The 13920-nt window shown below is 39.2% G+C and overlaps 1 protein-coding gene across 2 annotated transcripts; it reads left to right on the forward strand.

The window, feature by feature from the left end:
- The first annotated feature begins 5603 nt into the window (after positions 1-5603).
- Positions 5604-13700, forward strand: LOC135548377 (T-box transcription factor TBX2b-like). Of its 2 annotated transcripts, none has more exons than XM_064977912.1 (7): positions 5604-6242; positions 6753-7020; positions 8453-8599; positions 9416-9492; positions 9675-9859; positions 11014-11612; positions 12412-13700. In XM_064977912.1, the coding sequence occupies exons 1-7, from the start codon at positions 5881-5883 to the stop codon at positions 12841-12843; spliced, it is 2070 nt and encodes a 689-aa protein (XP_064833984.1). In that variant the 5' UTR covers positions 5604-5880; the 3' UTR covers positions 12844-13700. The 2 variants fall into 2 exon arrangements, with proteins under 2 accessions (XP_064833984.1, XP_064833985.1); XM_064977913.1 differs by having other exon boundaries at positions 9687-9859.
- Positions 13701-13920: the final 220 nt, after the last annotated feature.

Raw genomic sequence — 13920 nt, forward strand, 5'->3', positions numbered from 1 at the left:
TCTACAACCAAGTGTAATACGGGGGATGTTGGAAATGTAACTGAAAATAGTTAATGGCCCACTAAAATGTTGTGTCCATACAATAAGCAGGTAGTTTGGGCGTGTGGGAAACACTGGTGTAAGATTCTCAAACAAGATCGAGCCCTGCTATACCATAACCACAAAAGTATATTCGAATTGTCCCTGTTGACTTTATTTGTATTATTCAAAAAAGCTTTAGCTACTGAATCAATTCTCTATGAAGATGGCATTTAATAAAGCATCCACTGTGGGTCGATATTGTCATCATCAAACCGTTTTATGTTTAAAAGAAGCAAGTTCATATTAATTACTCTACCGAATAAAACTTGTCTTTGATCGACGATCCATTTCGTGTTTTCAACCGGCTCAGTGGTGCGGCAGGTGAGTCAAGTTTTCAATTAAAGAGTGAAAGTGTATCCCTTCCTATGAAGAAATAAAATAATTGTTAGGTCAATTAATGTAAAATACATGAGTCACATAACTAGGTTATGAACATGAATATAAAAGTCCCACAATTCCATTCTAAAGGTAATGACGACTGTGAGTGGTTGCCTTACAAGGGAATGCAATCATTATAATGATGGCAATGACAGCCTCACTGCAGAGGGCTATAGCATATTACAGTTTTGAATAAGCAAATGACTTACGATAGTCACTCAAATTAAATCAATATACATACTCGTTTAGTCTGGATACATTTTCTTTGTGGTGAAACATCGAATTAGATTGAAAAACATGTTTATTTTCGAATCCCTGTCGGCCCTAAATTTGGCGCTCCCGCCTGTTATATCTAAGTGAAAGGTGCTCTTCGTATTGACCTTAATTCCCACATCCCAGGATCCCAGCGGAGCCAGTATCCTCCGGCAGACATGATTAGCCTACAGTACCTAATGATAGGTTAAGGCTTAAGGCTTCTGCCAAGATCACCTTATGGAGTCCATGAGTGTGCAGTAATTGGCACAGGTTAATTAGCCCATATTCCATTTAATCTCCAGCTGAAATAACATTTAGGCTATTATGGACAAGGCATATGGAGTGTCCTATATTTAACACTTGCTTCTATAAACATGCAGTAGCGTAAATATATTGAAGCCTGTTAGATAATAAGCATCCGCATGAATAATTGAGGATTAAGGAGAGTAGGTCGATATGAGTAGGTATGGGGGCATCATCAGGAAAACTGGGGCAAATTTGGACAAGGAGTGCACGCCAACGATTGTTGCTATGAATAAATGATGATAGTTTTCAACAATCCGTTAGACTTTGTTGAACTGGCGGGGGTAGGGAACTGGACCGCGACCCCACTGACTAGGGTCAATGAGATGAGACAGTCACGACGAAAAGCAAATTTCTAAACCCCCAAAGACTGATGCGACGCAACGGGATTAAACCCAGATTTGAACAAATAGATGGATGGACGAATGAATGAATGAATGAATGAATCAACGAAAGCGAAGAGTGAAGTGAGGGAATTGACCATGACCAGGGGTTGGGGTGCGGGGGGGGTCGGTTTAGTTTTTAAGGCTGGAAGACTTTTTGCCTTGGCTATGTGACGCGGGAATATGAAGGACTCTGACAGGTCTTAAACGGTCTGGCGCCAAAACCTCAGTCCTCAGGAAAAATATAGCCAAGGAGCAGTTACACAGAGAAAGAGAGATGGAAGTGGAATGATAGAAGGGGAATGATGAAAAGAATCAAGTGACATGTAGAGCAGATTTATAACAGCATATGGTATGGCAGGGTGACAAACATCTTGTATCCGATACATTTTAAATCATTTGTGTTTTTTTACTCGATATGCTCTCTCATATAAAGTGTAGGTCCTACACCACATATCCAGGCAATTTTGACAGGCTATACGCAGCTAGCACATTTGGTTCCTTGGAAGTTGTGAGAACTTATGTTTTAGGTTTCACATTGGTTGTGGGAAGGAAGCCATATGTTTCCTGACCTGTAAAATTGAACTTTTCTTTAAATGTTCCGAGAACAGAAGTAAACATTTTGCGTGTTCGGTATATTTTTTAGGTTGCTATCCATTTGTTTTTTTGTATGCTGTTCTTTGTATGCCATTTTAATATTTGAGAATTAACCAATGATATTAGGGCACTCTTGGCCATGATTACAGACACCTGTGTGTCTTTTGACACTCTATAAACGAGTCATCCCGCACTGTTTGTGATTATATCCTGATGAAGACAGCTTGGCTGTCGAAACATTGGATATTACATTTTTGCATCTGAGCTCCTAGAGTGTGCATCTCTCCTTTATTTTCAAGTTTTCTACTCCGCTAGCCAGCAACATATTGTTCTCAGAACGTTATGTGCTAGCTGGGTAGACTATAGCACTAGTGACTTGTGCACCTAATTCGGTCATGTGAACAAATACAAATTGACACACTCATTTCGCTCAACATGATAAATTATTTAAGTTGAAGTTAAAGTTAAAAACAAAAGTTAAGATACAAAGGTCCATGTGCACTCACCGAGCTAACACATAGGCCTATAGGCTAGGCCTAAATAAAACCACAATATCAACTAGGCCTATATGCGCATAGGCTTACTGTGGAACCCCTAAAACAAATAAATTGAGCATAATGTCTGCCTTGGTTTATGTAATTAGTTGAATGATATATATACACGTAGGAAATCATTATCTGTCTCCGTGTGGGTTTAAACATTTTGCATTCCCAAGACTTAAAATATGGAGTAGCAGTAGTCTATATGTAGCCTACCAAATGTGTTACTGAAAAAAAAATATTTGCAAAATAGTGTTTTTTCTGTTACTTTATTTCAGCAACTGCGGTCAGACTGTACACCAATTGGCTATTACAATTGCTCAAACACAGCCTTAAGTACAACGTTCTTGATCGGGGAATTGCAGACACAAACACTCAAAATTGGCCTCGTGATTGTGTGGGTTATATTGGTAGGCATAAACTATAGGTGTTGGGACCTTACCATCAACCACCTCTATAGGCATATGATATTCACTGTAAAAATATGAATCGTAATAAAGTATTGGCCTAATGGTTGTCATGGTTGTATTTTTTCCTTCTGCAAATGACGAAGTTTCTTTAACATTCGAACTTGACTGGTCGAAAAGCCTAGCATTTAGTGAATCATGTGAAATTATATTCCACAGTTTAAGTAGGCTATGAATGTTTGCCATGGAAACATGTCACAAGAAAGTAGGCCTATATCCACCTTCAACAGGAAAAGATACATTCTATAAAATCAAATCAACAATGCCTTTCACTTACCTGACCTTACTGTTTCGTCTATTAGTCTATGATTGGTCTAGCCTCACTATTGCGGTGTTAATGTTGATTTTATAACTAACCCGATGTTGCGCTTCTCAATGGCAAAAGTCCGCGGGCCATTCTGGTGGTTTTTGATAGTTCTACAAGGTTATGGCATACAAAACTACTAAATACCAAACACCTTTCAGTGGACTCATCCAGACACACCATTATCGACACCTACGGTGTGTAGGCCTACGTTCCATACTCCACTTCTTCTCCCCTAATCGATTGAATGATCTGTAAATGTCATATAATGTAAATACAATTGCAGCATACCACTGAAAATGTATTGTTAAAAGTTAAAACAACGTTTAGTAATATATTACGTGTGACTACATCTTTTCAAAATAAGATAATCATATCATTTTCTTCAATACAAACAAGTGACAATTCGTTCAAAATTAGATAAAATGCTAAACAGAAAGAAAATAACAGAAAGAAAATATAATGTGAAAACATATTGCATTATAGCGTTTATGAGGGTAAAATTATGAAGAGTCTCACCATTGTGACAGATGTCCGGTGTATTCAGCTGAAGTTTGAATGTTTTAAGCTGGGTTTGAGTCTGGGAAACTCTTCATTCATTAATTAAGAATCTGCATTGGAATAAATAATTATAGCCAAACTATCGCCGATGTGTGGCAAGTGCAGGAAATCCGAAGTTAAAGATCTACCATGGGCTGCAGCCTTGGAGGGAATGCAGAGGGGATTGGAGCACGTTGTTTGAAGATTTGGGGTTAAATATGAAGTGACAGGAAAGGGTTCTTGTTGTGGGACGCCAGCAGACTGGCGCCAAGCGCTCCTTAACAAACGTAGTCCAACTCAATCAAGGATCAGCACAATGACTTCTTAAAGGTATACACAATGGTATTTCGAGAAAGTTATATTGCTACACAGGAATCACACACAACCTTTGGTACCCGATAGTATGAAGTTTGACAATATCACCCGGTTGCATCTTGCAAAATGCACGTGCCATGTCTAATGAGCAGTAGCCTATTGAGATTCCCTACAAACGTTCTCGCATAGCCTACCATTGTCTACTCATGAACCCCTGCCGCTATAAATAATATGATATGCTATGGTTTCGAATAGTCAATCATTTTTCTGTCATTGTTGCATACATTTTACATGTAATATATGGTACAGAACTTTGCTGAAAAAGTAGGGTATAATGCTTCCGTAGATTTGAAATAATAATGCAAAAATAGAAGGCCTATCCTTATCTTAAATCCATTTGTTTTGAAGATGTAAGACATTCCGTTCAATTTAATAACTCCTGAATAACCTCCAAGGTATAAGGAGTTCGCCTCAGCTCAGTTTTAACCGGATGTAGCTCTTCAAATCTCTCTTCTTTCTCTCTTCTTTTTTTGATATGGCATCTAGAGGAAATGTTCGACAACAGGGATATGGTTCCATGAAACTAATGCATTTACTTGTAAATTATAGGCTAAATGTCTAGCTGTTAAAATAATAAATGTTTATGTTTTGATAGGCACATATCAATAGATGGTTATGAATGTTAACATAGCCTATCATAACGTTATAAAAGTGCTACAAACAGCGCAGCAAAACACGCCAAAAGTAGAAGTATTTTAAAAACACAACCGAATTCTAAACCATGTATCATGGCGTTGTGTAGCAGCCTAGTCTGTTTACCAGCCAGCGCAGAGAGACATTCGTGTCTAGGCCTACAAAATGTTTTGTATGAATAAAAGCTGGTGTTTTATAAGCTCAATCATTAGTATAAATACCATTATTTCAAGTGAGGCTTTACTGAACGAATAATTTGAAGCTGTCGATATTCGAGATGTATAGTCAAGATCTTGCGTGGAGTGAAGGCTTCACAAAACGACGAAGCAGACGGAGGATCCGTCCTCTTCACCAGCCATGCAGTAAAAGCCAGCTGGTGTTCCATTCGAAGTTTGGGGGAGGGATATCCAGATCTTTACTCAGTCATTGGTTCATATTTTATTCTATTAACATGTTTCTTTGCAACTAATGCTTCCGACACCTTTTAGCCCCCCCTACCGTTCTTGGCCGGAGCTGTCGAAACCACGCCTATAGGGCTCCACAATTGGTCCACAAAGCGTAAAATCGGCAATCAAGCGGGCTTGGTTCATTAGTGTCGGGACCCAGGGAGGAGGGACATGTAAAGACAGTCACAATTCCAAAGTGGCCAGAGCAAGACCTCTCAATTCGAACTCAGTACATAGAACTATATCCGAGTAAAGAGTGATTTTATTTTTCCGAAAGTTACTTGAGTGGATAAGAAGTGAAGCCCAGCTCTGCTCTCGAAGTGCCGATGCCGTCTCTTTCACGGATATTATCACGGTGCTGTGTGGGAACAGAGCATCAGGAGTAGCAGTGCACTCATTTCCTCCCTCGGTCTGTTGGAGACGTCTGAGATCCATTCGCTCTTGTTTACGCACGCGAAACTACTTTTATATTTCTGCTCAAATACGACATCTGTCTTTTGGATACACACACCAATACTTCTACTGAGAGTGGACATAATATCATATAATAATTTTACATCGATTTTTTTGGATGCACCGATGAGAGATCCAGTTTACACAGGGACTGCCATGGCTTATCACCCTTTCCACGCTCACCGGCCGGCCGACTTTCCTATGTCAGCCTTCCTTGCAGCTGCACAGCCTTCCTTCTTTCATGGACTTACGCTGTCTCACGGCGCTCTTTCTAAACCCCTAACCGACCATGCTCTCTCTGGAGCCGCGGAAGCGGGACTCCACGCGGCGTTGGGTCATCACCACCAAGCAGCTCATCTCCGCTCCCTCAAGAGCTTGGAGCCGGAGGAAGAGGTGGAGGACGACCCAAAAGTCACTCTGGAGGCCAAAGATTTATGGGACCAATTTCACAAAATAGGAACCGAGATGGTTATTACGAAATCAGGAAGGTAAGGACCTTTATTTACTGTTTCGTGTGCATATTATAGGCGATCTTATAACCATGCACTGCCACGTAAGTTAATTTTATTAGGAAATGGTCATAAATGTCATACATACATACATACATACATACATACATACATACATACATACATACATACATACATACATACATACATACATACATACATACATACATACATATGAGTGATATATATATATATATATATTGTATAAACATAGGCTATGGCATAGTGTTTATACATTTGGCCTATAGAGGTGGGCCAAACATGAGAAATAGACTAATTTCCAAATTCAATCAATCAACCAATGCATTCATGTGTCGAAACAAATGTGTTTGAAGAGGGAAAAGGTTAAGTGGTTTGGTTAGGTTAGGTTATAGAACTTTAATGTTGCATTCAAAGGCCTAGCCTTGGAAGTCTTGGTGTAGCCTCCATCCCGCTTTGTTTCCTCAGTGTTTTGATCATCGTTATTACTCTTGTTTTACTCTATTGCAGGAGGATGTTTCCCCCATTCAAAGTCCGCGTCAATGGCGTTGATAAGAAAGCCAAGTATATCCTCCTTATGGATATAGTCTCTGCTGACGACTGCCGCTACAAGTTCCACAACTCGCGTTGGATGGTAGCTGGGAAAGCCGACCCGGAGATGCCCAAACGAATGTATATCCATCCGGACAGCCCTGCCACAGGAGAGCAGTGGATGGCGAAGCCTGTTGCTTTTAATAAACTGAAGTTGACGAATAATATATCGGATAAGCATGGATTTGTAAGTATTTTGGTGATTTAATTTGATGATGTGTCGATGAAAGATATGAATTAGGCTTTTTAGTAAAACTAACCTCGGCTATTGAAAAGAGTTCAATGGTGATATTCCTATCAGGCCATGTTGTAGACGCAATCAATCAATCAATGCATATTATAATGACGTACGTATGCCTAGAATAATACATATGTAATGTCATTGAAGGGTATAACATCAGTTGATCCGTTTTTTAAACCTTTATTGATTAACAACAACAATGTCTAGAATATCACACAAATATGTGTTGCACTGTATTAATCCACCATGCATCTCCAAAATCCGTTTTAAGGCTCAACAACAGTGGTTGAGATTTTAATTTTTTTTTAAGTATTACATTCGTGGTATGTTTTGGTGCGTGTCAAAGTATGGGATGACATCAAGTATAGCGTAGAACCATGTCAAAGACAAGAGGACATACTTTTTCTGTCTCTTGTGTTGATTTTGTGAGCATCTTCAGGCGACCTTTTGCGTCTAGTTCAACCTTTTTTAGTACGACGCTATGCAATTGAGCTCAAGAGGAAAATGCATAGATGTTTGATCCCAACGTGTTTCATTTAAGTGCAATTTGGACAGTAATATTGCAAGAAGGACACGTGGAAATATTAGCAGATACTTGCTCAATGCTTACATGCCAGAGCAATAACAACTAAGTATCCCAAATGCTTTCCAATGGGTTATTTCCCAAGTCGCCATATAGGACAGTGCTCTGAATATGATTTGAAAACAGTTTTGATTTTACAGTATTGTGATAAAGTCATTCAGTTATTGATGCCTGCAATTGTTGTTTTTCTCATGTCTCATTCAGGTTATGCAAATCCAAATTATGCAAAGCATTACAAGAGCTGTTAATTGCATAACCATGTTTAGGCTAGGCCTTTATGAAAAGTATTTGATACATTTTAAGATATGTTGCAAATGGTGTAAAACATTTTTAGAAAAGTTTATATAAATGCATAATCCCACGTATCCGTGTTATATAGGCCTGGCAACATGTAATAACAGCAGCAATAGGCGAATGATAAGGTATAATCATAATTGTGATACATTCTTACAAATAACAAGTTCCACAATAGAAGCAGGATGGTAGACACATACTCGGCCCCAATACAAAACATTCTCGTCAGTCTTTATTGTCAGTAGGTTTATAAACTCTCGAAATAGTTGACCAACTTTTGTCATAGGCCTACGTTTGTTAAGTAAAATCATGGTTTAAGGAAATTATCGGCCTTTACAAATTAATAATGCATAATTAAACACGATGTGTGTATTTCTTTAGTGGGATGTATACATTTCCTGCCATAACACAATAATATATTGGCATCATCTCAGTTCAAACCGAAACGTTTGATCAGCATGATCACCTTATAACATATTTTCTGTTTCTTTGCATTCTCAGACTATCCTGAATTCGATGCATAAATACCAACCCAGGTTTCATATCGTGAGGGCCAACGACATTCTGAAGCTCCCTTACAGCACCTTCCGCACATATGTTTTTCCAGAGACAGATTTTATCGGTGTCACTGCATATCAGAATGACAAGGTAAGCTTCACTAGAAAGTGTGTGTGTGTGCGTGTTGTTTCATGGTTTCACAGTTCTCAAAAATCTAATTATAATGGGGATATCATATGTTTTAAACATTTGTACCAGTCTGTTATCTGGACTTCGTTGGAATTTTTACTTAATAACCTACATTATGTTGATGTTAATTAGAATACATGTTGAAAGTGGCCTGGTGGCTTGTTTAAAGTTTATGATACAGAGTCACAATCGATTAGAAGGCACTTATCTTCACAATGTCCTCAGGCATGGAGACTCCAAAGCGGTTCTGAACAATCAAAGCATGAAATCCACAAAGGCAAAGCATTAACACAGCTTGGAAAGACTCAAAAGGACAGACGAAAATTAATATATGAACGGATAGTATTGTTCCTAAATGAACAAGGCCACTTAGGCCAGTATAGGTGTGCAATGAATTATTAAAAAGTAGCATTCAGTATTTGAGAAAATTACATAAGCGTATACTAGTCGAAATGTTAGGCATATAACTTTCCTTTAAGAATAATTATAAATAATTGATCAGCTTTAGTAATTACACGTCATCAACAGAGATGCTTGTCTTGCCTCTCCAGAGTGCACGAGCTAACAAACGCAGCGGTCCCCAGCACCACACACTTGCTATTGTCACTTACAATTAATATTCCATCAATAACGCCTGTTGAATCAATTGCATTACTATTATTTGTGGTAGTAGGCCAAGAAAATTAAGAATAGTTCCATGGTGCTTTTCCATGTAATGCATTTTCCTATTTTAAGGATACCATTGTTGATTGCCATGCACTCTCGTTTTCTCTACAGATCACACAGCTCAAAATTGATCACAACCCCTTTGCCAAAGGGTTCAGAGACACGGGAAATGGACGACGAGAAAAGAGGTATTTTATTTTCTTCTATGTTGAATTGAGAAAAATATGACCCTGAAAATATGATCATGAGTTGAAATAAATGTCTCATTAGGACAACACTAATTAGCAGACCGAGCAATACTGTGTAGTAGACTGCTTGCAGAATCAAAACTTATTCAATCACACAATACAGATGCATTAACTAATCTCAGTTCGGTCTGCAGGAAGCAGTTAACCCTTCCATCGCTGCGCATGTATGAAAACCGGGAACTCAAAGGGGACCGGGACTGTGCCGACTCCGATGACTCCTCCTGTGAACAAACCACTGGAAGGGATTCGGTTCATTCTACGCTGGGACCTGTTACCAGTCCACTGAGGTTCAACCGAACCAGTCGAGGTAAGTCTTCTCATTAAGCACGTGTTTCCATTCATTTGCATGTCCACTAATTGATCCTTTTGTAGATGTCAGTAATTTAATAAGGCTTGATAAATAAAAATGGGCACAAACCAGAAGGTGTGTTGTTATTATGTGTCATTAAGCTGAGCAGAATGTTTTCTGGGTGATTTACAATTGGATGAGATAGAAAAAAATACCTATATTTGTTAGAAAAGATAAGAAGAAAAAAGAACAGAGGATAAATGGAGAAATATGCGTGCTGTGTGATCTTAGTTGCGATAGGCCATTGGTTTAGGGACAAGTTATAAACCTTCGGTAGAACAGGAATAACAATAGCATACAGGATTATGTCTTTATCCACCGTATGCTATTTCACGTATCCAGGGGCACAACTTTGGTTTTAGAAGTGAGGGGGACATAACGTTTTTTTATTATTTTTTTATTCAGTGGGATAAACACTCCAAACGGCCTACCCGACCTCTTGGAGGCGTACGCATGGTCCTAAAGCAAACCATTGCCTCGTTTTGTATCACATTCAAATAATAAAACTGGGGGGGGGGGATAAAATGAAATTTCAGAATGTGGGGGGGGACATGTTTCCCCTGTCCCAAGTGAAAGTTGCGCCCCTGCACGTATCCATTGCTCTTTAAAACATGTGGGTTAGGCCTCGTGCATCAGCGTGACAAATGCGCCATCTACTGACAGGTTCATAAAACATTCACTCCCTTGATTACTGTAGTATGCATGGTATTCAGATCTGTATTCCATAGTTACGCATTAGATAAGCAACCAAGCACTAAATGATGGCCTAGTTCAACTGCGGAAGCTTTATAGAACGACTTTATCCAAAACGTACGCCAATCTTACCAATTAACCATGCATTTTTATGCGAAGAAGAGAAGTGGTTAGGAAATGAATGTTAGCACAAAATCACGACTCCTTCCTTGAAATAATATATACGATAATGCACGCATGTGTTGGTTGTGATTTTAAATGGTTGTAGCACACTGGAAGCTATGCGCAGGCTACTCAATTATTTTGCTTTGCGTCATATGAGTAGCCTATAAATTACTGTATGGGTTTTAATCACATTATGTTATTTTCTATAATTTCATTTCGATATTTTAATGGAAGTGTGGAATAATGTTTTACAGACGACAAGAACTGCACTGATAGCGATCAGGAGCTTGACCCACAAGAGGAGCGCTCCATCGCAGCCAGCAGCCCCCGGCCTGAACCAACCTCTCCTTTCAGTCCTAAAGGCGATGACAGCGTGAGAGATAGGCCGCTGTTGGAAAAGAAGAATGACTACCTGGATTCAAGGAAAGAGAGCGACTCTGTATTCAGTATTCGAAATCTTGAAAAGGACAAGTTAGATCATAAGCACCGCAAAGAGACGGAACCTACAAAGAACGACACGGAAAGTGGGGGCATCAGTGGGGTGAACAATGGGTTTTCTCCTCTGATGGTACAGACGGAGAGCCCATCACACTTCAGCGCGAGTCACCTGCAGAGTCTGGCCCTTTCCGGTTTGCACAGTCAACAGTTCTTTAACCCGTTGAATATGGGACAAATGTTGTTCCACCCCGGACAGTTTTCGATGGCACCAGGGGCATTCTCCAACATGGGCATGGGGCATCTGTTGGCCTCTATGTCCGGAGCTAATGGCCTGGAAAACGGAGGTCTCTCATCTCAAAGTGCGGGCCCTAGTCCCTTCCCGTTCCACCTGTCACAGCACATGCTAGCGTCTCAGGTAAACATTTACTTCAACCCTAATATAAGCTTCAGAGGCTACATGGCCTAATAATAGTAATATCTTCTTAACAACAAATTAGCCTACATTATGTAGCCTATGTCAATGAAATAAATTTATAAAGCCCTTCTTACATCAGCTGATGTCACAAAGTGCTGTACAGAAACCCAGCCTAAAACCCCAAACAGCAAGCAATGCAGGTGTAGAAACACATTTATTTTTATTTTTTATTTTTTTATTCAGTGAGATAAACACTCCAAACGACCTACCCGACCTCTCGGAGGCTACGCATGGTCCTAAAGCAAACCATTGCCTCGTTTTGTATCACATTCCAATAATAAAACTGGGGTGATAAACACTATAGTCTATTTCTATACGTTTTCCTTCACAAACTTCTGCAATTAAAACATATTTTTAGAATCACTTTCAAGTGCATTCATAATAAATTATTTCAGTAATCCTATGATCAATTTAATGTAGGTTTATGACTATATAGTTTCACTAGAGAATGACTAAACGCTACTTTATTGGGCTATTCGAAACAAAATTGGGATCTTGTGCATGCTTTTTTCGATTTAATTGAGAACATGATGATATACTTTTTTATTATGAATAGACATAGGCCTACTTTTTGTAATCGTATTAGATGAGAATATTTTAATAGCCTATACCACAGTTGTCGTCTAAACATAGACAGAGACAAAAATGCAACTACGAATCTAAGAAGTACGACAGGCCTGAAATTCTGTTTGTATAGCATTTGTACATGTATAATAACGCCATTATTTTTTCAACACAGGGAATTTCGATTCCACCTTTTGGAGGACTGTTCCCGTATCCATACAACTACATGGCAGCTGCTGCTGCGGCCTCGACCCTCCCCAACTGCACCGCAGCCTCCACATTGGGCAGAAACCATTTCCTTACCACCTCCCGACAACGGCTGCGATTCAACCCTTATCAGATGCCCACGTCTGTTCCTCCAAGCACTAACCTGCTCACCACAGGGCTGCCGGGCAGTTTAAACGCAGCATCCGACCTGTCCAAATCAGGCAGCAGAGAAACAAGTCCTGTATCCGAGCACCACAGCCAGAAAGCGTCCAGCCAGAGCACGGCATCCCCCAAGACATCTGTGAAGGATTCCACTAACGAACTGATAAATATACAGAGGCTGGTCAGAGGACTGGAAAAACACAGAGAAAAGTCTCCTGCCATTGACTCTCAAAAGTGACAAAAACCACCTGTTTAATCAAGGTGTCTTTGACGTCATTATGTCGGATTATATACACAGTTGTGCTGAGAGTTAGATGGGCGGGTGATGTGGGCTGGAGAAGTGACCAACACGGGAGTTCATCAAATGAGATACAATATTGGTGATATAGATCCCTTGTTTTAACGTCAATGTATAACTGTGTATGGAGAAAATCTAGGCCCCTAAAGGAAACATATGATGTTGGGGTAGACTATTGATAAGGAAAAAGCTACATCCCAAAAATGCATTACAATAGATGTCAAAAGGGATGGAAAGTGAGACGCCCGGTTAAACTGATTTCTGAAGCTGTTTTTGAAAAACGTTCGTAACTCATAATATGAACGATTGATCTGATTGAATTATTTATGTTTCCAAGATCCTGTAAGTATCAAATAATACGCAACTTGTTATTAATTTATTCAAATCTGTACATTGGCGTGTATATACTACTTAGATTTCAACTTGTTGCATTTATAATTTCCCCTTTTACATGGAAATATAGGCTATTGTACATTAACACTATTTAGCGCTTGTTGTTACGAAACCGAATGAGTTTCAAATGTTTGTGATGCATTGCTGTTTATCCTGCCAGTGAGATGATATATGAAGGAAATGCCTGCCACCTGCATACCTTTTTCATATGCTGTTGATGAAACATTGTTTTGCGATATAACGCGCAGCACTGTGCAAATGGCAGGGAAAACTCAGGTTTCTTTTTCACCAGCACTGAAGACTATCAGAGGTAGCTGAATTGGCATCTTTTGTGCTGGTTTATTCGGGTAAATTAATATGCTTTTGTGGAGTTCCTCACACTTTAAATAAACATGTGTCCTTCAGATGTTGTTTTGTATCATTTGCGTTATTTGATTTGTGTATTGTTGAGCTTGCCTCCTGAAATAAGATATTTGAAAGTCTCGATTAAATTAAAACGTAATGCCTTAGGTTTCAGTTGTTTTGACATGACACGTTTGATCAAAATCAAAGTTGTGTAATCCGTTTTTCTGTAAAGGAAAACATTACAACTTTTAATATTATGCCTTCTGTTATGAGTTAGCC

This window comes from Oncorhynchus masou, chromosome 11 (assembly GCF_036934945.1).
Source record: "Oncorhynchus masou masou isolate Uvic2021 chromosome 11, UVic_Omas_1.1, whole genome shotgun sequence".
Taxonomy (NCBI): domain Eukaryota; kingdom Metazoa; phylum Chordata; class Actinopteri; order Salmoniformes; family Salmonidae; genus Oncorhynchus; species Oncorhynchus masou.